This window comes from Ahaetulla prasina, chromosome 1 (genome assembly GCF_028640845.1).
Source record: "Ahaetulla prasina isolate Xishuangbanna chromosome 1, ASM2864084v1, whole genome shotgun sequence".
Lineage (NCBI taxonomy): Eukaryota > Metazoa > Chordata > Lepidosauria > Squamata > Colubridae > Ahaetulla > Ahaetulla prasina.
In genome coordinates this window covers 13,329,970-13,354,072 of record NC_080539.1, presented here as the reverse complement: position 1 = coordinate 13,354,072, position 24,103 = coordinate 13,329,970, and the positions used below count along the sequence as shown (strand labels likewise).

Here is a 24,103-nt window from a genome sequence, read left to right as displayed (position 1 = left end):
TTGGGGAAACCGGATTTACTTAATGTCTGCATGATTCACTTAACAACTGTGGCAGTTGGGCAGGACTCAATAGCTGCCTTGCGTAGCAACTGAAATTCTGGTTCCAATTGTGGTCATAAATTGAGGACCACCTGTATCTGGTTGTTACTGGATCATGAACTGCCAGGCATAGATTTGATAACAATGATCAGTGACTATTTTAAATCAAGAAAGTCCTCTTCTAGTATTGAAATTTCAGGGCCAAGTCAAGGGTTCTGTGATCAAAATTCTGTCGCTGGGCAACTGACTCATATTTATGACGGCCACAGTGTCCCGGGGGTCATGTGATCACTATTTGCAACCTTGTGACAAGCAAAGTCAGTGGGGAAGCCCGATTCACTTAACAACTGCATTATTCATTTAACAACTGCAGTGATTCACTTAACAACTATGGCAAGAAAGTCCCTGCAATTGGGCAAAATTCACTTAACAACTGTCTTGCTTAGCAACAGAAATTTTGGACTCAATTGTGGTCGTAATTGTACCACTCCCTGCACTCTAGTCGTGGGTTTCTATTTCGAGTCGTCTGCGTTATTGGTGTCGGGGAAGAGGACGGGTGGATGGCACAGATGATACTTGCAAAACCAGGCCAGGAAGAACCTTTTTATGGTTGTAGGATCAGTGCAGGACTTGTAGTTCCATTTTCTGTGTGAATATGTGGACAGTGTGAACAACTGCAGTGATGGTTGGGTGGAAGGAAAGTAAGTAGCAGGCTCTTTGCATATTTGAGAAGAAATTGGCCACATCTGAAATGCCAATTTCCTGTTTTGCAACTCCTTTAAGAACAATAAACAACAGTTTTTGTATAGCTAATAGGTGTATCTGGACCAACATACGATTGTGTACTCTTGCATGTGGTAGAGCTTGTGATTTGGCTCAGTTCTGCCCTTTCCCTATCATTAGTATTTCAGCCTCCAATTTTAATTAATTGAGCTTTTAATTAAATGTTAATTCCTCATAAACCCGTTCTATGACCCAAGTAATCAAGTACTATTTGCTCTAACCCTATTTTATGGATGAAATTATAGAGACCTTGACAGGGTTCACATAGCACATAACCCATAAGGTGGCTTCCTTGTTTGAGGATTAGCATGTATGACTTTTTTTTATGGAAGACTGATTTGTAAACTGGGATTTATGGTTAATCATAGCTAAGCAGCTCTTAAAGCATGTTATGTTTTTCATGTTACGTGAACACACGGACCCTGTATGTTGTTTATTCTCATATATCTTTCTCTCTCTTCATATATTACAGTGCCCTGTAATATATTCTGTTTGACGTTAGCTTAGAATGCTGTGTGAATCCAGCCAATAGCAGTTTATTCAATAAATAATTGAAGAATTATTTACTGCAATGTGTTAACTCAAGAATTACGTTCAGTATCAACTCAGCATGTTTGAAGCAAGTGTGGAATATTTAAGAGAAGTTGTCTGGATTCATATATTCACTCAAAACACACTAATTTCCTGGAGGACAGAATAAATCAGAATTTTTTTAATCAGGAAATAGCTTTCCTATCTGGTTATTTCCATTACTTAACAATTGGAAATGGGCAGATTAACAAAATAGAATAGAATAGAATAGAATAGAATAGAATAGAATAGAATAGAATAGAATAGAATAGAATTTTTTATTGGCCAAGTGTGATTGGACACACAAGGAATTTGTCTTGGTGCATATGCTCTCAGCGCACATAAAAGAAAAGATACGTTCATCAAGGTACAACATTTACAACACAATTGATGGTCAATATATCAATATAAATCATAAGGATTGCCAGCAACAAAGTTACAGTCATACAGTCATAAGTGGAAAGAGATTGGTGATGGGAACGATGAGAAGATTAATAGTAGTGCAGATTTAGTAAATAGTCTGACAGTGTTGAGGGAATTATTTGTTTAGCAGAGTGATGGCCTTTGGGAAAAAACTGTTCTTGTGTCTAGTTGTTCTGGTGTGCAGTGCTCTATAGCGTCGTTTTGAGGGTAGGAGTTGAAACAGTTGGAACAGAGGGTAGGAGTTGAAACAGCAGACATGATACAGATGTAGTTTATTAGCAGTACATCTATCTGTTACATCTGAAGTTACCATAAAGTTACTTGGAGGAAGTAAAGGCCCATGATACAAGATGGGAAAATCTTAGTTAAGTAAAAACAAGAAAATTATACAAGCATTATCCAATCAAGGCAGACCATTCTTTTTGTGAGATGAATCATCTCAAACAGGAAAATGCTTTTGAAAAATAAGGAAGGCTTACTTCTCTAAAACTCCTGCAGAGATTTGATGTAGGGGTTAGTACACATTGGATCTAAACAGTGTTTAGCCAACTACTCAAGACTCCCTGGAAAACTTATTTATTTATTTATTTATTTATTTATTTATTTATTTATTTATTTATTTATTTATTTATTATTTAGATTTTTATACTGCCCTTCTCCCGAAGGACTCAGGGCGGTGTACAGCCAGATTAAAACAGAACAATATACAGATTAAAACCATAGTTAAAATAACATATTCTATGAATGGCCGAAAATTAAAACCGTCAAATTTGACCCATCAATAAAATACACCAGTTAAAATTATTAAAATTTAAAATTTTAAAAATTTAGAATATTAAAATTAAGCCAAACTAAACGGAGCAACACAAAAATCATTGGCCACGCTATCCCACCACATGCTTGTGAGTTCCTTGAAGCCTAGTGTCGGGTTCCAAGTCACACACCCCAAGGAAATAAGACTCTGAGGCTAGAGATTCCTCAAAGTTCCACTTTATTAGAGATGTCATAATGGCACATCTGGGTAAACTTGAATCTGAAAGCTTCCAGGTTTTCCCCACCCAAAGAAAAGTCCATGTCCCTGCCCAACACCCACATGTCCATTACATGATCCAATCAATGCACCGTGCCAACTGGAGATGCCTCCCAGTCACGCCCCTACAGGTGCAGGGCAGGATGTCCTTGACTCTCAGAGAAAGGAATGTTATTATGACTATACATCTCCCCTGCTCCATTCAATCCCCCCTTCCAGTTTTCCAGAGCACTAAATGTGGCAGGCCTGAAGATCCAATCCAAAAGATGGCTTCCAGGCCTGACACCTGGCACTCCACAAGCAATTCCATCAACAGACACATCAACCTACAGCCAGTCTACGAACCCCTCAGAATCCAAATCGACCACACAGCCAACCAGACGCAGCACTGACCCCCAACCAACCCACGCAACCTCCCCACACCAGCAGCTCACCTCCCAATGACCCTAACCTGATATGACCTACCCATCATAAGACCCATCACAACACTCATTGATGACCCACAGCTGGCCCATCACAAGACCCTCACATGACACACCCATACCTGAAGCCCTTATAAACAGAAGAAAACTGGCATCCCCTAAAGTCCACTGAAGATGTTACCTAGCCTGGAAATGAAATGTTCGGAAACCAGCCCACAAGCTCGGAGAACGAAACTTCACCCTCAAACTGAACTGAGTTAAATACCATGAGAGGTTGAGCCCAGTGGTAAGATTTAAATTTTTTTTACTACCAGTTCTGTGGCCATGGCTTGGTGGGCGTAGCAGGGGAAGGATACTGTAAAATCTCCATTCCCACCCCACTCCAGGGGAAAGTTACTGCAAAATCCCCATTCCCTCCCTACTCCAGGGGAAGGATACTGTAAAATCTCCATTCCCTTCCCACTCCAGGGTACTGTAAAATCCCTATTTCCTCCCGATCAGCTGGGACTCGGGAGGCAGAGAATAGATGGGGGCAGGGCCAGTCAGAGGTGGTATTTACCGATTCTCCAGAACTGGTCAGAACCTGATGAATCCCACCTCTGGTTGAGTCTCTTTTCATCTGTAGCAATTGGTACTCTAATGTATAGTTTTATGAAAGAGTAACTTCCATTTTCTCTCATATTTCCCCCAATCTTTATCACCAGATGTTATCAGAGCATTATAGGGGTCCTGCTGATATGTAAAGGAAGTCTGAGTAAACAAGTACCACCATCATATAGTGCTTGCCTCATACATTTCTTTACAAAATTATCCAGCCTGGGACATACCACTATGAAACAATAATTAATTCCTTAGATTCAGTAACTGGTTGTATTACCTTTACTGTAGTTGCGATAAATGCAACCAAGTGCTTCTAATCTATTATTAGTCTTTCACATCCTTCTGTAGGAATTTTAACCCATTTCACCATGGCCAGTTGTAACATTTGAGGATTTGCCGGCTATGTTTGCTGGCTTTGATTCAGATCCTGCCACAAATTTTGGTCAATTTAGAATAGAATTAGAATTAGAATTAGAATTAGAATTAGAATTAGAATAGAATAGAATTAGAATAGAATAGAATAGAATAGAATAGAATAGAATAGAATAGAATAGAATAGAATAGAATTTTATTGGCCAAGTGTGATTGGACACACAAGGAATTTGTCTTGTTTTTTAATTTATTATTATTTTAATTTTTATTTATTTTATTTTTTTAATTTATTATTGAATTTTATTGTGTTTCCCTGAAAATAAGACCTTCTCGGATAATAAGCCCTCCCCTGAAAACAAACCCTTTCCCGAAAATAAGCCCTCCCCTGAAAATAAGCCCTCCTCAAAAATATTTAACCACATGGGCAGCCAGTCCCCACCATTTCCTCTGGTTAGGGAGACAGAGCTGGAAATCAGGAAAGACGGCAAGAGGAGCCCTGTCTTGCTCCATATGCCCCAAAATAATAAGACCTCCCCGAAAATAAGGCCAAGCGCTTATTTCGGGGTTCAAAAAACTATAAGACAGGATCTTATTTTTGGGGAAACACAGTAGATCTGGAACCAAACCACTGCATTTGTTGTTCTTCACTCCCTTGTGTATTTGGGATTAACATATTTTCCCTGTATGGCCCACTGGCACTTCATTTTGACTGATCCGTAGACGGCCTGATATTCTGCTGCAGCATTCTGTGATATGACACCTAATTTATACTTCTTTCAATGATGGCAAGTCCTCCAGGTCATGACACTGTTGTTTCCTCTTTAAGCCTCTCCTTTTTTGCATATATGCATACCGCATCAAGCTCTTCCCTTTCAACATAAGCAGGGTTATGCAGAGCACAGAAAAAGAAGAAGGGATATTATTTCAATACCATTGAATAATAATTGAAGGCATGAGAGAAAAAATAAGGATTTTCATAATGCCACCCAACTGCTATTTTCTCATTTTGGCCTTCCTCACAACCTATTTACTCTTCTTTCATATGTCTATTTATTTTGTGATTGAATCCTTATTTATTCTTTTTCCAAACCACTTCAGTGTATTATTTACTCGCTGCCATAGTTAGCCCACATTTATTCCGTTCACTTCTTGTACTTGTGTGCCATTCTTGTTCTTGTTCTTAAAAGTCCCATTCCCATTGTAAAAATGTTTGTTTTTCTTGACCTAACCAACCCATACTTTATAGCAGAATGGCCAAAAACATGCTCTTAAACAAGGCATTTTAATTTCTTGTTACTCATTGCTTACAACTGACCACTTACAACTACAGGTAATCTTCAACTTACAGCAATTTGTCTAATGACTGTAACGGCACTGGGGGAAAAAAGAAGACTTCTGATTGTTTTTCACATTTATGAACGTTACACCATCTCCATCGTCATGTGATCAAAATTCAGATGCTCGGCAACTTACTCATATTTATGACGGTTGCAGAGGTCTTTTGATTACTTTTTGTAACTTCTAGCAAGCAAAGTCAAGCCAGATTCATTTAACAACTGTGTTTTAACTTAACAACTGCAGTGATTCACTTCACAACTGTGGCAAGGAAGGGTGTAAAATGCTCACAGAACAAATGTCTTAGCACTGAGCAACAGATATTTTGGGCTCAATTGGGGTTGTAAGTTGAGGACTGCCTGTATCTTTTTACCCGTATTTGCATGTCTTAATATTTCTCCATTCATTTTCCTGTCTTAAGTAAACAGATTCAGATTCAGATTCATTGCTGTTTTAAATGTCACTGTCAAATGTTCCAAGAACACAGGATTAGCTGTACTGTGTTTTCATTTCTCTTCCCAATGTATTTCTAATGTCACCAAAAACATTCTCGATAACTACATTAAAGAAGCAAGGGAGTATCCGTTTTGTCTGACCTTCTGCTCAGGGTTGAACCAAATATACTATTTATTCCCTCACTGGGTTTCCTTCAATCATATTCCCCTCTTATCTCATGCAGCCATCAACTTTCATCTCTGTGTCTCCATAATTTTATTTTACACTTTGTCTGTAGCAAAAAACATAGCATTTTCTTTCCTGTCTCATTCATAAATTTCTCTGTGACCCACTGAAGACAAAAATTTGGTCTCTGTATCTCCTGCCTGGCTAAAGACCAGACTTCCCAAACGTTGCTTCTGATCACCTGTAGTATTCCTTTAGTAAAAATTTTCCCAAACAAAATTCTTCCCAGGCTAGCTTAACAAAATAATTGCAAATGTTTGTTGAACGACATTAAGGGAAAATATTTTTATGGTTCTTAATTCATAGCATCCAGTCTCCTCCAATTTGATATCCTTCAAATGTTTTGGGATGGCAACTCCTACAATTTGCCAGCCAACTTGAGGAAAGCTGGCTAATGCTTTGTGATAACTGGGGCTAAAATCTTTCTTGAAGTGCATCTATTCTAGGAATACTTATCCTTGTGAGAGAATAAAGCAGTGGCTCTTTCGGTAGTAAAATAAACCCTGATCTCTTGAAAGTTAGTACCGTATATACTCGAATATAAGCCGATCCGAGTATAAGCCGAGGCCCCCAATTTTACCCCAAAAAACTGGGGTAAACTGGGGACTTGAGTATAAGCCGAGGGTGGGAAATGAGGCAGCTACCGGTCGGGAAACCTCCCTCAGCCGAGAAGGCTGGCGGCTCCCCCGCCCCGCCCTCTCACTGCACCGGCAGGGCTTCCCCGCGCTAATGCAAAAGCCCGCCAAGTTTGCGCCATCCGGTATAATGTGAAAAAAAGAAGAAAAAAAAAAAACTCGAGTATAAGCCGTATATACTCGAGTATAAGCCGAGGGGACGTTTTTCAGCACAAAAAACGTGCTGAAAAACTCGGCTTATACTCGAGTATATACGGTAATCTGATTCCCTCTCATTAATAACTTAGAACAATTGCATTTGCACAAATACAGAGTTTTCTGCAACCTGCAAGCCCATCAACACACTAAAGCTGCAGCTAATGTATTCTTATCATTGCCACCTAATGTGTGTAATAGAACACTGTGTATCGCAATAGGCCCAATGTACTGTATAGGAATTTGGAAACTGAGAGTAGTTCAGTTTGTGGTCAGGTGCTTTTCTTTGGTCAAAAAAAAAAAAAAAAGGGCACAGCTTTTTAGATAAGATATATAAATAGACTTTCAAGCAAAATGGAAAGTAGGAGAGGATAAATTCTTGATAACTTTGTGGATACACAGGATACAGCCGAACATCTAAGGGTAATAATTAAGGGAAAGAAAAGAATTACGAAATTCAAAATGACTGTTCAGTCAGAAGTTGTGCTGCGATTTCAGTAGAGGAAATTTTCTCAAAAGGGTCAAACTTCAAAGTGCGGCACCAATGTCAAACCTCCACATTGCTGAGTGATGATTTAAAAGCACTAAATAGTCCCATTAAGTGCAGGTTTTTTGATTAGAAAAAGTTCACACCAGATTAGAAGGATTCCAGGATGATAAAGGCTTTGAAAAAAAAACAAAACACCTCCTCATAAAAAAAATGAGTCTTTTCCAAACATAAGAATGTAGGAGCAATAAATCCATGGGGTAGAAAGATGTTCCTGAAATCTGTCTTTGCAACCAAAGCTCACTTGGGAATATCAGAGACCGTAGAGAATGTTTGGCTATGGAGTCTTCCTGAAAGCATCTGTGGAAGTACATGTATTCCTCAACTTTAACACCGTTCATTTGGTGATTGCTCAAAGTTATAATGGCATTGAAAAAAGTGATTTACAACCAACCCTCACACTTATGACAGTTGCAGCATTCCCCACAGTCCCAAGGTCAAAATTCCAGCACTTGGCAACTGTCATGTATGCTATGTACAATAGTTGTGATGTCCCAGGGTCACGTGATCATCATTTGGGATATTCCCAAATGGCTTCTGACAAGGGGCCTCTGGTGGCTCAGCAGACTAAGTCTATCTGTTATTAACACAGCTGCTTGCAATTACTGCAAGTTCAAGTCCCTCCAGGCCCAAGGTTGACTCAGCCTTCCATCCTTTATAAGGTAGGTAAAATGAGGACCCAGATTGTTGGAGGCAATAAAAGTTGACTTTGTATATAATATACAAATGGATGAAGACTATTGCTCAATACAGTGTAAGCCGCCCTGAGTCTTCGGAGAAGGGCGGGATATAAATTCAAATAAAAAAAAGCAAAAACAATGGGGGAAGCTAAACTCACTTCATGAGCATGTGAATCAGTTAACTCTGATGATTTAGAACAGAGAATCTAGAATAATATAGTTGGAAGGGACCTTGGAGGTCTTCTAGTTCAAGCCCCTGCTCGAGCAGGTGATCCTGTATCATTTCAGATATATGGTTAAATAAACATGGTTAGATAAACGGATCAATTTGCTTAATAATGGTGGCAAAAACTCATAAAATTGGGCATGACTCATTTAACAACCACCTTGTTTAGCAAGAGAAATTGTGGTCATAAGTCGAGTACTGCCTGTATGAAAAGAATAGAATATAATAGAATTTTTTATTGGCCAAGTGTGATTGAACACACAAGGAATTTGTCTTGTGACAAAAGATGAAAGTAAATGGATCTACTCTGTTTTTCCAGTATATGTTTTTTAAAAAAAAACAACCAGGAGGAAGCAATTACTTGCGCCAGTATCTACAAAAATCAGTTACACAAAAATTCTTCTGGCGGTGGAGGAAGTACCACTGCTTCATCAACATTTTGTTGGGGCAGATCTGGCATTATGGAACCCTGGTTCGCTACATCTTGTTCCATGGGAAGGGATTCAGGGATAAAAATATCCCCATTGACTCCCCTGGGCCAGCTGGCCGAAGGAGGATCTTGTAGCCTTGGACTCTCAGGCTGGAGCGAAATGTCCGTTAAGTTCTTTGGTTCCTCGGAAATTTGGGTTTGGCTGCTGGCTGAAGAATCCAAGGTTGCCGTGGCAGTGTGGCTTGACTCGCTCTCTGTACCTGCCTCACCCGACCCCTGTGGAACCTCCAGGGACTTCCTTGATTCAGACAGTTGTCCTTCTGCATTTTCCAGCAGTTGTGCGTCCTTGTTAAATTTCCATGGCAAGAGAGAGAGAGCGGACATCCGTTTTATGCCTTGCAGCGGTTCCTTATCCACAGTGAGGTCGGGCACGTCTCCATCGGCAAACGGGGAGCGTCCTGCCCAGTGGGGAAGAGGCAGATCTGACCTTTTCCGTTGCCTCCAGAGGAAGATGGCAACGATGATCACAATCATGAGCAACAGGATGGCCCCAATGATCACGGCGGCTATTAAATGTTCATTTGCAAGTGTAGGTCCTTTTGTCGTGGTAGGAAGTGGGAGGTTGCTGGATGGCGTTTGCTGTACATTTTTGGTAGGGTCTTTGAATTGACTTCCTTGAGATGGAAAGCTGTGGGGTTCAGCATCGAGCGACACGCCCGTAGGCCCCTTTCCAGCGGTGTAGCTCCCCCACAGTTGTCCATAGATGAAAATTAGAACGATGGCCTTGATCGCCATTGTCAAAATTCTGGGGATCTCTTCGGTGGCATGAAGAAGATAAAAGGTAGAGATTAATATCAGCACCACATTTTGCCTGTTGAAGGCCTAGCAACCAAAAACATTTATAAACCAATCAGTGTACTAGGTCAGAGTCCCCCAAGCTTTTGGGCACCAGGGACCAGTTCCGCGGAGAGATATTTTTCTGAGGACCGGAAGGGGTGTGGTTTCACCTGCTGCCTGCATCCCATGGATGAGGCTTCCCTTGTTTGCACAGCCCGGTTTCTGGCATGCCATGGCCTGATGCCAGTCCAGGGACTAAGGGTTGGGAACCCCTGTACTAGATGATACAGTGGTATCTCGGTACTCATCATTAATTGGTTCTGGGAGGCACAATGAGTACCAAAAACGATGAGCACCAAATACATTCTTTCCATAAGAAATAATGTAAATAAATTTAATGCATTCCCAAACCACAGACAATGCACATTTTTAAGGCAATGCATAAAATTATAGGGTTGTATATCATTAGCCTTGGTGGCGCAGTGGTTAGAGTGAAGTACTGCAGGCTACTTCTGCTGACTGCCAGCTGACTGCAATTTGGCAGTTCAAATCTCATCAGGCTCAAGGTTGATTCAGTCTTCCATCCTTCCGAGGTGGGTAAAATGAGGGCCCAAATTGTTGGGGGCAATATGCTGACTCTGTAAACCGCTTAGAGAGGGCTGTAAAAGCACTGTGAAGCGGTATATAAGTCTTAAGTGCTATTGCTATTACTTTACATGTGAAATAAACCTAAAAATTAATAAATACTTGGATTAAATAAAATAAAAACTTCACTTTACCTGTACTGATAAGAAAAAAAAGCATAAAAATACATAAAATGAGCACAAAGCAAAGATAGAGAATATGCACAGGGCAAGAGCTACTGCATGATTAATGCATCATTATCTGTTTCGCCCAGAAAGGATAGCAAGTCACAAGGCAACCGATATTGACAAGTTCTAGTTTGTGGGTTGAGTACCAAACAAATGACAAGTATCAGGACAAAATTTTCATATCAAAATGTTTTCAGTACCAAATTCGATGAGTTTCAAACCAGTTGAGTACCGAGGTACACAATAGAATAGCCAGAATTTTATAAATTTCTGAGGAAGCAAAATTTATCTTCAACTTACTTGCTGTTTTTAAAGCTGTTTTAACAATGTATTTCAGTGTATAACACATTTATTTATGAACACCTTTTTTTAGCCCACCCTTCATCCTGGGGAACAAAACAATAAAACAAAACGTACAGTATAAATATAAGTTAAGGAGACCATGTCCTTAACTGTACATAATGCAATAAAAATGAAGGCTTTGCAGAAACAAATGTACATTTGTAGGGGTGTACGTGTATGTACGGGCAACATACCCAGGCACATAAATACATTTAATAGTTTTAATGGATCCAAAAGTACAGTTATTAGTAAAAGGCAAATTTACACTGAAATGCTGATTGCTTTTTTTTTAATTTGAAGAGATAAAACTACATATATTTTTAAGAAACCTGAATTAATTCTATAGGGTCTCTTGCTTTTTTTAAAATTTGAATTTATATCCCGCCCTTCTCCAAAGACTCAGGGCGGCTTACAATGTGTTAAGCAATAGTCTTCATCCATTTGTATATTATATACAAAGTCAACTTAATTGCCCGCAACAATCTGGGTCCTCATTTTACCTACCTTATAAAGGATGGAAGGCTGAGTCAACCTTGGGCCTGGTGGGACTTGAACCTGCAATAATTGCAAGCAGCTGTGTTAATAACAGACAGACTTAGTCCGTTGAGCCACCAGAGGCCTTGAGCAGGGGGTTGGACTAGAAGACCTCCAAGATCCCTTCCAACTTTCTTATTCTACAAATAGACATAGGCCCCCATCTTGCACTTGTTCAGTAAAAAGAACAAAAGGACATTGATCTTTTGAGAAGCAATTTGATCAAGTGGTGAGGGTGCTGGTTTAGAAACCAGGAGATTGTGAGTTCTAGTCCCACTTTAGGCATGAAAGTTGGCTCTTCTCCCCTCCTTGAGGTGCAAAACAAGTATAAGAATAGAGCAGGACCTTCTCCCGCAGCGCACTGAGAAGAGATGTGTCAGGTAAGACCAACGTCCTTTTACTGAGAGTAATTTTTTCTTGCATTGGGGGTAATTTGCATTTACAGCAAACAGGTGCAAAGATATTAAAGCATTAGTGCCTTACATCAGAGCTTGATTAGTGAGCCATCTACACCTGAAGAAGCCTGGGTCTTTTTTTCCCCTTGCAGTTTGTCTGCCTATCAAAATAACTAATCCTGGCATTTCCAAAACTGAACTCGGGACACACTTTTAAATAAACACGTATAAAATTCTGCTATAAATGGTTTGGCTTGCAGTTAAAGGAACACCGCAGATAGAAATTATTGAATTTCTGCTTGGTCTCGTTAAAAAATTAAAGTTGCATTTGTAATCTGCTCTGCAGATCAAGGTGAAATTTGAAGGGAGATGGCTGACTTCCAAAAATTATGAGTTTCTTAACTATCCAATTTTGTGCTCCTATTTCCACTGAACGTTACGTACAAACAAATCTAATCACAGACCTAATTCTCTAATTTGGATCCTATATTAGAATTTAACCAAGTGGAAGTCCCAGTCACAAAAGAGACTTCAATATGAAATTTTGAGAAAGTAACTTATGTTAATATATTTTACATCTGGCAGGAAGCACATGACAATTCAATTGCTATTTGGAGGAGTAAAAGAGTGAAGATCGTTTTGAGACCCAACCTATTCCTATTTTTTTCATATTAGTTTGTTGCCATTCCTTGTTTGTTTTGAAGATTTTTTTAAACAAAAAGTATAATTTAAGTCTGTCTTACCTTTGGGATTTCTCCTGCACTACTCAATCTCTTGTTTATAGCATAACTTTTAGTGTTGCACGATCAGGGAAGTGAGAATACAGCAAAACACTTTAAATGGTATGGTGGTTTGCATATTGCAAAAGGATCTTCATCTGACATAAAGAGGAAGTTTTATCAGTGGACAATGCCGGAAGCCCCTCAAATTAAGAAATATGTAAAGATGTCAGTATAGCTGTTTCCACAGACAAGGGAGAAAACACCAAAACTCCTGCCAAAACGTTAACAACAGCAGGAGGAATCAAAAGGCTATTACGAAGTTGAGTGAAAAATATTGGCATAACTATACATTATGTGTTTCCACTATTTTTTTTTTCTCTTACAAGGCAAAGGGTTTTTCTACTTGCTTGCTTGCACCATTTCCTGGCACCACTTCTTATGAGAATATCATTCATCCCTCACAGCTTTCTCTCAGGAGTCTTTATTAAGGTTAGGGTGTAGGTGTGTGTAGGTGTGTTTCTGTATTGATCTGGTTTTGACGATCACAGTTCTGTGGGGTTATTTTCTGGCAGCCATTTCATTACCAAACTAGGTAACATTATCAGTGCTAAAAGGGAGAGGGATTTGTTCTCATTGTATATAGCTTGCCCTGTCAGTATTGATGGGGGTGGTCTTGGTGGTTGATTAACCTGTTAGTTACTCTTAGCTTGTTGGCACTTCCTTGATTGAAGTATTGTTCACTGTTGGTCTTGTAGTAATCTTGGTGTTAATTTCTGCTTATCTGGATGTTGATTGCTGGCCAGGAGGTGCTGTGGTCTTTTAGCTTTCTGATTGCCTCTTTTGAATAGTATGTAGATGTTGTTCCTCTCTATGTATCCGTTGATGGCCAGTTTGTCTTAAGTGCCAGGCTTCCAGGAATTCTCTAGCACTTTTCCCCAGTCCTACTTTGTAAGGTCAAATATGCATAAGCCTGCAATTACTTCTCCTTTTATATAAATTGGAGAAGCCAAGAAATTGCAGTTAAATATAGATTCCGGTTGTATAAGAACAAGGAACCATGGTTAATGATTTCTGAAAAAGAGTAGCTTAACTTATTTGGAAGCTATACATCATCGCTTTGGACAGTATAGCTTTGGATATTATTACTACATCCTCCTGGATTTGTTACTTTCTCGTGAGAACCGTGAAGCGTAGAAGCTGTGTATTAGCATTTAAAGAGCACACATATCTTTGCTTATTAAGTCAGGATATAATCAATTATGACTAATAGCTTCAACCATGTTTTACACTTTCCTAATTATAGTTTGAAAGGGATATCTCCAGTACTAATGCATCTAAATCCTTATTGTTTCTTTCTTTCTTTCTTTTTTTGCTGCAATTTGCTAAAGAAGCCGTAGTGGTCTGATTAGAGATAATACAAAGCCATAATGGGTAGATTATCACACCAAACCAAAAGATGCAATCAACCACCTTGTGGCTTAGTGTCATGGCAACCATGAGCAAAACCCAGTGTGGCATAGCAGGGAGCTAGACTGGTGAGGGAACCCCAGTTCAAACATCGGCTCAGCTTTGACAATCTTTGTGTGATCTTGTACCTATGAACCTGAGGTTGTCTGATGGGTAATTGCAGTAAGTAATAGTAAGACTGGCGGTCTTGGAGCATATAACTCAAGTTCTTGAAGGAAATGTACAATACACAGTTACCAAAGCAAGCCAGAATTAATTAGCACTGAAAATAATAAAACTATTAAGAACTGAAGGAATTCATGTTAGAAAGAAAAGGAGGGGAATACAGAATCCACTCATTTGCTGAGCTATAATTAAAACCAGTGTTTCTCACTATATCAGTTCTAAAGGAAACCAGCCCCTTCCAAAGGACAGATACTGCAGCTGAAGCTCAGATACTCTGGCCACCAAATGAGAAGAGGGAACTCACTAGAAAAGATCCTGATAGTGTTGGGAAAGATGGGCAGCAAAAGGAGAAAAGGACTGCAGAGGATGAGATGATTAGGTAGTGTCGACACAGTGGGCATAGGTTTGGGCAGATTAGAATGGAATAACAGAGGTGGAAGGGACCTTGGAGGTCTTCTAGTCCAACCCCCTGATCAGGCAGGAAGCCCTGTACCATTTGAGGCAAATGTTGTCCAATCTCTTCTTAAAAACTTCCAGTGTTAGATCATTCTCAACTTCTGGAGGCAAGTTGTTCCATTGATTAATTGTTCTAACTGTCAGGAAATTTCTCCGTACTTTTAAGTTGCTTCTCTCCTTGATTAGTATCCATCCATTGCTTCTTGTCCTGCCTTCAGGTGCTTTGGAGAATAGCTTGACTCCCTCTTCTTTGTGGCAGCCCCTGAGATACTGGAACACTGCTATTGTGTCACCCCTAATCTTTATTTTCATTAAACTAGACATAGCCAATTCCAGCAACCATTCTTTATACATTTTAGCCTCCATTTATATGTTTTAGCCTCCAATAGATACAGGGAGACAGTAGAAGACGGGGAGAGGCATGAAGAGTCAGTTACGACTTAATGACTGAACAAGTTCTTACTATACCATTCAGTTACTAGTTACTAAGTCTGCATTACTATTAATCTTCTCATCGTTCCTATCACCCACCTCCTCCCACTTTTGACTTATGACTGTAACCTTGTTCCTGCTATCCTTAAGATTTATATTGACTGTTCCCTAATATGATTTGATTGCTTATTTGTTCCCTATGACTATCATTAAGTGTTGTACCTTATAATTGTGTATCTTTTATGTACACTGAGAGCTTACGCACTAAGACAAATTCCTTGTGTGTCCAATCACACTTGGCCAAAAAAGAATTCTATTCTGTTCTGTTCTGTTCTGTTCTGTTCTGTTCTGTTCTGTTCTATTTCTATTCTACTCTACTCTACTCTACTCTACTCTACTCTACTCTACTCTACTCTATTCTATTTAGCTAATGTGATGGCTGTGATCTAATCCTACAAGCTTCCTTAAAGTAGAGGTAGGTAAGGTAGCACCTGCAGGAATCTGGGTGCCCAAATGCTCCCTTTGATTTTTAATAGAAATCTGGGTGCCCAAATGCTCCCTTTGATTTTTAATAAAGCATATTTGAAAGCAAGGTATCAGCCACTGGCACTGTAGTTCTGTGCAGGGGTATCTTCAGGATTTGTAAGGGCCCCATTGAAATGGTGACAACATCTAGGAGGCTGTTTTGCCTTCTGGTTGTCTTGTCACTGGCCGTGCCTCCCTGGCAATCTTCTTGTGAGTATTCCACTGTAGGAGATGACCAGGCTAATCCCGAGGGAAGGGTCAAACGTCATCAGTCATGAGTCCCTTTGCACCTATAAGAGATTTAAGTCCAGCCCACCGTGAATTGCTTATCTACCACCAAATTGCTTTGACTGTTAGTAGTTCAGATTCTTACAGAGAGCTTAAGCTTACAACAAATCTTTATACCCATTTGAACTGCCTGGATTTCCTGATTTCCCTGGTGCTTGACCCATCACATCCTTCAAAGGTGCTTCTGGCCTGAAAGCTTTCTCCCTCTCGATGCTTTTAGATGAGCTGTTCACAGCATTGCTGTTTTGTTTTTTTTAAATGTACTATGAAACTATTGCATCCATCAACCATAATGGATTTTGTTTTGTAAACACACCAGTGAAGTCAAGGGAGGCATTTTCTGCATTTTTGACATGCCAAGCCTAGAAGGTTTGCCATCATTGCACTACCAGAACGAACTGTTACAAGCAGCGATGGCCGGAAGAAGAACCTGAATAATTAAGCCATTCATTTAGTGACCATTCAAACTTACAATAGCACTGGGAAAAGTGACGTAACGCTCATTTTTTCACACTTGCGACCGTTGCGGTGTCCCCATGGTCACGTGTTCAAAATCAGGACACTTGGCAACTGGCCAAATATTTATGATAGTTGCAGTGTCCTGGGGTCATGTGATCCCCTTTTGTGACCTTCTGACAAGCAAAATCAATGGTGAAGCCAGATTCACGTAAAAACCAACCGTGTGACTAACTTAAACAACAGCAGTGATTCCCTTAACAACCGTGGCAAGAAAGGTCATAAAATGGGGCAAAGGTCACTTAACAAATGTCTTGCTTAGCAGTGGAAATTTTGGGTTCAGTTGTGGGTCATAAGTCGAGGACTACCTGACATCAAACAATTGTGCTTAGAGGAGAGTGAGGCGGCTGTCACTAAGGGCCCTTGCCTGGATAGATTTCCTGATGAGCAATTTTTATATGGCTGTCAGCAAGGGAGGGAGCTGCGAGCAGGAAGCGCTGTGTTCCTTTGTGGTTGTGTGTGGGTGCTGCTGCACATCTTCCTCCACTGTTAACTAAGTGATGTTTTGTTTCCTAGGAGAGTTTGCTTGGCTGCTTGATGTTTTGTTCCTTACTGGAGAATTACTGCAGTCGCTAGATTGCTTGGGGTGCTCAAAGCGTGGAGACTTCCTTGTGGATAAAAAAATATATATGCAAATTCTTAAGCAGCTAAGCGTAACAGAGTGGTGATGGTGGGGTCTCCTTGCCCCCTTATCTCACCCTTTCAGCTTAGTAGGGAAGCTTCTAAGGCTTCAGCATGATAGTTCACCTGTGGTATATACTTGGCTGCCTCATCCTGTTCGTCAGGATGCTCTCATATGTTCCTCTGGGAATGAGCTATTCGTTCTTCAGCGCTTAGACCTCCTGGAAGCTCCTGCCAAATAGGAAGAGGACCTCTTCCATTTGGCAAACGATAGTAGCCCTTTGGGGCTCTTTGCAACAGATGCTTCTTTTTGTTGGTAAGGGAGAGGAAAGCCTCCTCAATATGCTTCTTAGATGGATTGAACTAGAACTCCAACCACCCCATGCTTGTAATCCAAGACGTTTGGAAGATACTTGATGAAGAAGGCGACCAAAGGCATCGTAAAACTAAAGATTAACAGAGTAACAGAGTTGGAAGGGACCTCGGAGGTCTTCTAGTCCAACTCCCTGCTCAGGCAGGAAACCGATTCCAGACAAATGGTTGTCTGATCTCTTCTTTAAAATTCCCAGTGTTGGATCACTGCTTCTGGAGGCAAAAGCCCTTCTACTGGTTAATGGTTCTCCCTGTCAGGAAATTTCTCCTTCGTTCTGGGATGGTTCTCTCCTTGATTAGTTTCCACCCATTGGTTCTTGTTCTGCCTTCAGGTGCTTTGGAGGATAGGTTGACACCCCCCTTCTTTGTGGCAGCCCCTCCTCAAATATTGGAACACTGCTTAGTTAACATAACATAACATAACAACAGAGTTGGAAGGGACCTTGGAGGCCTTCTAGTCCAACCCCCTGCCCAGGCAGGAAACCCTACATCATCTCAGTCAGATGGTTATCCAACATTTTCTTAAAAATTTCCAGTGTTGTTCAACATTCTCTTACATTTCCTGACAGGGAGTGCTTGTAACGATAGTGGTGGCTGTTACGTCATTTTAATATAATTCAGGCTCTAATAACTTGCCTTCCATTGAGGACCTGTATACTGCACGAATCAAGAAGAGGGCCGTGAAAATATTTGCAGATCCCTCGCATCCTGGACATAAACTGTTTCAACTCCTACCCTCAAAACGACGCTATAGAGCACTGCACACCAGAACAACTAGACCCAAGAACAGTTTTTTCCCAAAGGCCATCACTCTGCTAAACAAATAATTCCCTCAACACTGTCAGACTATTTACTGAATCTGCACTACTATTAATCGTTTCATAGTTCCCATCACCAATCTCTTTCCACTTATGACTGTATGACTATAACTTGTTGCTGGCAATCCTTATGATTTATATTGATATATTGATCATCAATTGTGTTGTAAATGTTGTACCTTGATGAACGTATCTTTTCTTTTATGTACACTGAGAGCATATGCACCAAGACAAATTCCTTGTGTGTCCAATCATCACACTTGGCCAATAAAAATTCTATTCTATTCTATTCTAATAAAGGAGAATGTTTGTAGCTCAGGTTTGAAATGAGGGGTCCTTGGTGCTCTCTGAGGCTTTGTTCTTTTCTTGCAGACTTTTCATTACCCAAACTAGATAAGATCATCAGTGCTGGTGATTAGTGATGATGATGTTACCTAGTTTGGATAATGAAAGGTCTGCGAGAAAATAACCAAACTCGGAGACCACAAAGGACCCCTCAGTTCAGGCTCTTTTATTTTTCTCTGCTTTCTCTCTCTCTCTCCTGATTTGAGTATACACTGATAGTGCTTGTTGCAAGATATATGCTTTCACTTAACTACGTTCCTATGAAAAATTACACCCATTCACCGTTGACGTTAGCTTGTTGGCTTCAACGTTGTTTATTCCCAAGGGAATTTTTTAGAATAGAATAGAGTGCCAAGTGTGATTGGACACACAAGGAATTTGTCTTGGTGCATATGCTCTCAGTGTACATAAAAGAAAAGATACGTTCATCAAGGTACAACATTTACAACACAATTGATGATCAATATATCAATATAAATCATAAGGATTGCCAGCAACAAGTTAGGAGGAGATAATAAGCTGGGGAACTATTGTGTTAATTGGGGGTGTGTGTGGCTTGACTCTACCCAATGACTAGATACTCCTCTTAAACCAGAGGAGAGAAGTTGTAATCTCAAGATAAGGTCATAGAGGTAAGTGATTGGATTTTGGTGTTAGGCTTCTGCTAGCAGCTAGAGTAGAATCGGTAAATGGGCATATAATGGTACCAAGAATTTCTAATGCATTGTAGAATAGCAGAGAAACCATTAGGAAAGAATTCCAAATATGACTTTGTAGAAGTCCTCTCTTAAAAGGTAAAGGTTATGTGCTAGTCATTCCTGACTCTAGGGGGCAGTGCTCATCTCCATTTCAAAGCTGAAGAGCCAGCGCTGTCCAAAGACGTCTCCGTGGTCATGTGGCCGGCATGGCCAAATGCCAAAGGTGCATGGAATGCTGTTACCTTCCCACCAAAGGTGGTCCCTATTTTTCTATTTGCATTTTTTACGTGCTTTCAAAGTGCTAGATTGACAGAAGCTGGGACAAGTAACGGGAGCTCACCCTGTTACGCGACACTAGGGATTCGAACTGCTGAACTGCCGACCTTTTGATCGACAAGCTCAGCGTCTTAGCCCTTGAGCCACGACATCCTTTAGGTCCCCTACTTACGATCATTCATTTAATGACCATTCAAAGTTATAGTGGCACTCAAAAAATGTGATTTACAACTAGCCCTAGCACTTAATCATTGCACTTTTCCAGTCACGTGATCAGAATTGGAGATGTTGGCAACTGGCTTGCATTGATAATGTTTGCGGATCCTGAGGTCGTGTGATCACCTTTTGTGACTTCCTTAGCCGGCTTCTCACAGAAAAAGTCAATAGGGAAGTCGACAGGGAAGGTCACAAGTTGCAGTCACGTGATGTCTCCCTTAACAACCAAACTGCTTCATAAGAAATTTTCTGGTCCTCAACTATGAGTTCTCTTTATACTGTGGTCCATTGAGATTCTTGCATTCTCCCACCCACTCTTACGTTAAAGACTAGCATCGGTTCTTTTCTGAAGGAAAAAAAACAGCCTCCATCTGTGCCTTGTTTTGGGCCAGATCAGGCTGTTTGCTTCTAACCGTGTGAAACCTGGCTCTCACGTTTGGGGAAGGAGATGACTGAGTGAACTGGAAGAAAATTAGAAATGAACACGAAGAATTCTTCCTTGCAGGACTGGACAGGAACTTCATGAATCGAGTTGGAATAAAATAACAGGTAAAAGTTCACCAATAGCAAGAACATCTATTAGGAACAGTGAGTGCTCTTTGAAAGGCTGTTATTACATGGCAATTATAGTCTCCAAATGGCTCCTTCTTGAAAACAGGGATCATCCATCATCCCTATGTGGACCAAGGCAGTCTTTGGATATCATAAAATTGGGAATATCATAGTGGCCAATGGATGGACTAGTGCTGGGGTCTTCAACCTTGGCAACTTTAAGACTTGTGGACTTCAACTCCCAGAATTCCTCAGCCAGCAAAGCAAAGCTGGCTGAGGAATTCTGGGAGTTGAAGTCCACAAGTCTTAAAGTTGTCAGGGTTGAAGACCCCTGGACTAGTGAACCCTCACCTCAAAGCTTAGATTTTTCCAGATTGATGTATACTTAGAAGATACCATGTGCTTTTTAGCTTCATGTGTGAATCCTGTCTACATCTCCACTTCTTTTTATCACCTGACTTGGGTTGTCCTCTGTTGAGTGCTCCCTTTGCACAACAGCTGTTTTAAAGGACTACCGTAGATCCTACTTCTAATCTAACCCCAGCTATCTTTGGTTGTTTTTTTTTTAATAAATGGATCCTGGCTGGCTGAAGTAACCTGCTAAAATTCCTTCCCACCCTACTTTCAGCCAAACACTTATGGCTATCTTCTACTAAGTCAGATTCACTGGCCCACTCAACTCATTTTTTTCAGTCTTTCCAGAAATAACATGCTGGCTAGGAACGATAGAAGTTGTAGTCCATCTCATCAGGAGGATTACATCATCTTGCTTAGCAGTGGTTTTCCGGGATTTTTAAACACGTTACACATGAGATTGCTGGGAATCATTTCTGGGAATCCTTGTGAGGCAGCTGAAAAGGGTGTTTTCTCCTCATCTTGGAATCCTCTGTCCTTCGGCAGACACACTTGGAAATCCTGTATGTGTATTTCAATAAAACTGGGTTGAGGCAGCTGCATTAGTTATCCGCCCTTTGGGGAGAACTTTTAGATTCTCTGAAACTAAGAAGACAAGTTTTGTTGAAGCCCTTTTTTCCTGCAACTGCTGTACTTACATCTGTTCTTCCTCTAGGTGATTCTTGGTTAAAGCTTTATGATATTTATTTATTTATTTAAAACATCTAGCCGCCCATCCTCCAACCAACCCTGAACACTCCCAAGAATATGTCCATTAAAAAACTTACTTACCCTTACTTACTTACCTCACCCCAAGTGTCTATCATCTATGAGATGGACAGAATTAAATCTGTCTTTTATAGAGTGACCATCAAAGACTGAGGCTGCAGAAACCAGTAAGACCACTAGATAGTAACAACAGAGAGTTGGAATTTTCTGTTCTTCTTAAGGTTGTTCCAGATTTTTGTGGCGAGTGGTCTTTGGTATTCTCCGAGTTTGGTTGTTGTCTTACAGATGTTCCATTACCCAAACTAGGTAACATCATCAGTGCTAGTAGGGAGTGGGGTTTGCCCTGTTAGTGTTGGTGTAGGAGTGGCCTTGGGTTCTTTGATCGGCCTGTTTACTATTAGCTTATTTAGCAAATTGGGGTTTTGCTGACTTCTTGATTGTTGATCTGAGGTAAATCTTGGTATTAATCTCTCGTCATCTGGGTGTTGACTGTTGGTGGTGGGGTGTTTTGGTCCTTTTTGTTCCTTTTTTGGCTTGTTGATGGTCTCTTTTGAATCGTATGTTGTTGTTGCTGTTGATGTTTACATGCTTATTGATGGGTGATTTCTCAGAGTGCCAGGCTTCCCGGAATTGTCTAGAATGTTTGGATTTGGCTTGGTCTAGGATGATCATAGTATTTCAGCTGAAATTATGGTTAAATATATCCATCCGTTATAAAATTGTGAAGGTCTGGTAAGCCTGACCTTCAAATTTAAAGGATTATGATAAGAGTAGCCTGTAACAAGGAAAACCACCTACAATAGAACTGCTTTCTCAAACATTGGCCAAAACTGACATCACCCAATGGCCCAGTGTGTTGAAATTCTCTTGCCTTGTGCTCTGCTGTGCCAAGTACATTCAAGGGACTGATTGCTCATTAGGTGAAGGAAGTAACAGAATGAAACCTCAGTTAGATTTGGAAATCATACCAAAGTAATGTTAGCTCTGTTTTCCAGATTAAAAGAAGTCCTCTGCTTAATGTTTGAGTTGCGCAGAGGAATGACTCAGACATTTGGGCAGTTTCAGGTTTGTTTTTCTGAAAACCTGAAGTATAAAATCGACACTGCTGATTTTACTCATTCAGTGAGATATTCTCAACTACTTTGCATCCTTTTCTCCTCCTAAATAGAATAGAATAGAATAAAATTTTATTGGCCAAGTGTGATTGGACACACAAGGAATTTGTCTTGGTGCAGATGCTCTCAGTGTACATAAAAGAAATATTTGAAAGATGGCCACCAAAAGATGTTGCTTCTCCCTTTCTCAAAGCAAAGAAAGAAACATAGTACAACAAGGGAAAATAAGTTGGATCACTAAGAAATTTAGCCCAACCTCAGAATTTTGCACTTGATTGTCCCAAAGGAGCTTTTAGAAAAGGCAAGTGGACTTCCTTTGTTTTTTCTTGAAAACGTTTTCCTTCAAGAAAAACAAGAAAATCCGGTTACCTTTTGGGGGAAAAAAGCACCTTTGGGACCACCAAGGCCTGGATGACTGAGCATCTCCATAGATAATTGTACTTGACTCCATCATTTGTAAAGAAAGCCTCTTGTCTGAAACTACTGCAGAGCTTAGGGGGGGGAAACGGGGGGGGGGGGAGGTAATTCCCTCTTCCCCAGCCTGCAAAATTCTGCTTTTTTGGAAACAAAACATCTGGAAGAACCTATTGTTGTTAACTCTCCGCAAAGATTCTTCTAGAGAAATTGGGATTTTTTCATCTTCATTAAATGAACAAAGTAACCAACCATCCTATGGAAGGAATCTTCAAAGCCACAAATGGAGAAGGACCCTTTAACAGAAAAAGAGAGTTGGAAGGGACCTTGGAGGTCTTCTAATCCAACCCCCCTGTTCAGGCAGGAAACCCTACACCACTTCAGACAAATAGTTGTCCAATCTCTTCTTTAAAACCTCCAGTGTTGGAGCACCCACTCTATATATATTTACTATAATAAGGCAAGTTGTTCCACTGATTAATTGTTCTGTGAGGAAATTTCTCCTTAGTTCTAGGTTGCTTCTCTCCTTGATTAGTTTCCATCCATTGTTTCTTGTCTTGCCTTCAGGTGCTTTTTTTCTTTTTTTTGTTTACATTTATATCCCGCCCTTCTCCGAAGACTCAGGGCGGCTTACAGTGTATAAGGCAATAGTCTCATTCTATTTGTATATTTTTTACAAAGTCAACTTATTGCCCCCCCAACAATCTGGGTCCTCATTTTACCTACCTTATAAAGGATGGAAGGCTGAGTCAACCTTGGGCCGGGCTTGAACCTGCAGTAATTGCAGGCTCTGTGTTCTAATAACAGGCTTCTTAATGGCCTGAGCTATCCCGGCTTTGGAAAACAGCTTGACTCCCTCTTCTTTATGGCAGCCTCTCAAATATTGGAAGACTGCTATCATGTCACCCCTAGTCCTTTTCATTAAACTAGACATACCCAATTCCTGCAACCATTCTTATGTTTTAGCCTTCAGTTCCCTGTTGATCTCTGTTGTTCTTCAAAATAGAAACTTGAGCATGGAAAACTCAAAAGCAGATGGGAGTGAGGCAATAGGGTGGAGTCTCCTCTGCTGCCTGAATCTTGGCAGAACGAAAG

General features: G+C 40.4%; 2 protein-coding genes across 6 annotated transcripts in view; one reads left to right on the top strand and one right to left on the bottom strand.

The window, feature by feature from the left end:
* NF1 (neurofibromin 1) overlaps positions 1-24,103 on the top strand; it is a 265,222-nt gene that overhangs the window by 169,101 nt on the left and 72,018 nt on the right. The window lies entirely within an intron of this gene.
* On the bottom strand, positions 1,718-11,405 carry EVI2B (ecotropic viral integration site 2B). The gene is made up of 2 exons (XM_058164238.1): positions 10,918-11,405; positions 1,718-9,783 (listed from the first exon to the last, which is right to left on the bottom strand). Exons 1-2 carry the CDS (start codon positions 10,964-10,966, stop codon positions 8,921-8,923), a joined length of 912 nt encoding a protein of 303 aa, XP_058020221.1. The 5' UTR covers positions 10,967-11,405; the 3' UTR covers positions 1,718-8,920.

What these genes read in the sequence shown, in the direction of transcription:
- EVI2B (XM_058164238.1), bottom strand. Translation starts at nt 10,966, where the DNA reads ATGTGTTATACACTGAAATACATTGTTAAAACAGCTTTAAAAACAGCA. An exon ending in AACAGCTTTAAAAACAGCAA is followed by an intron (nt 9,784 to 10,917) that starts GTAAGTTGAAGA and finishes ATGCCACCGAAG; the next exon opens with AGATCCCCAGAATTTTGACA.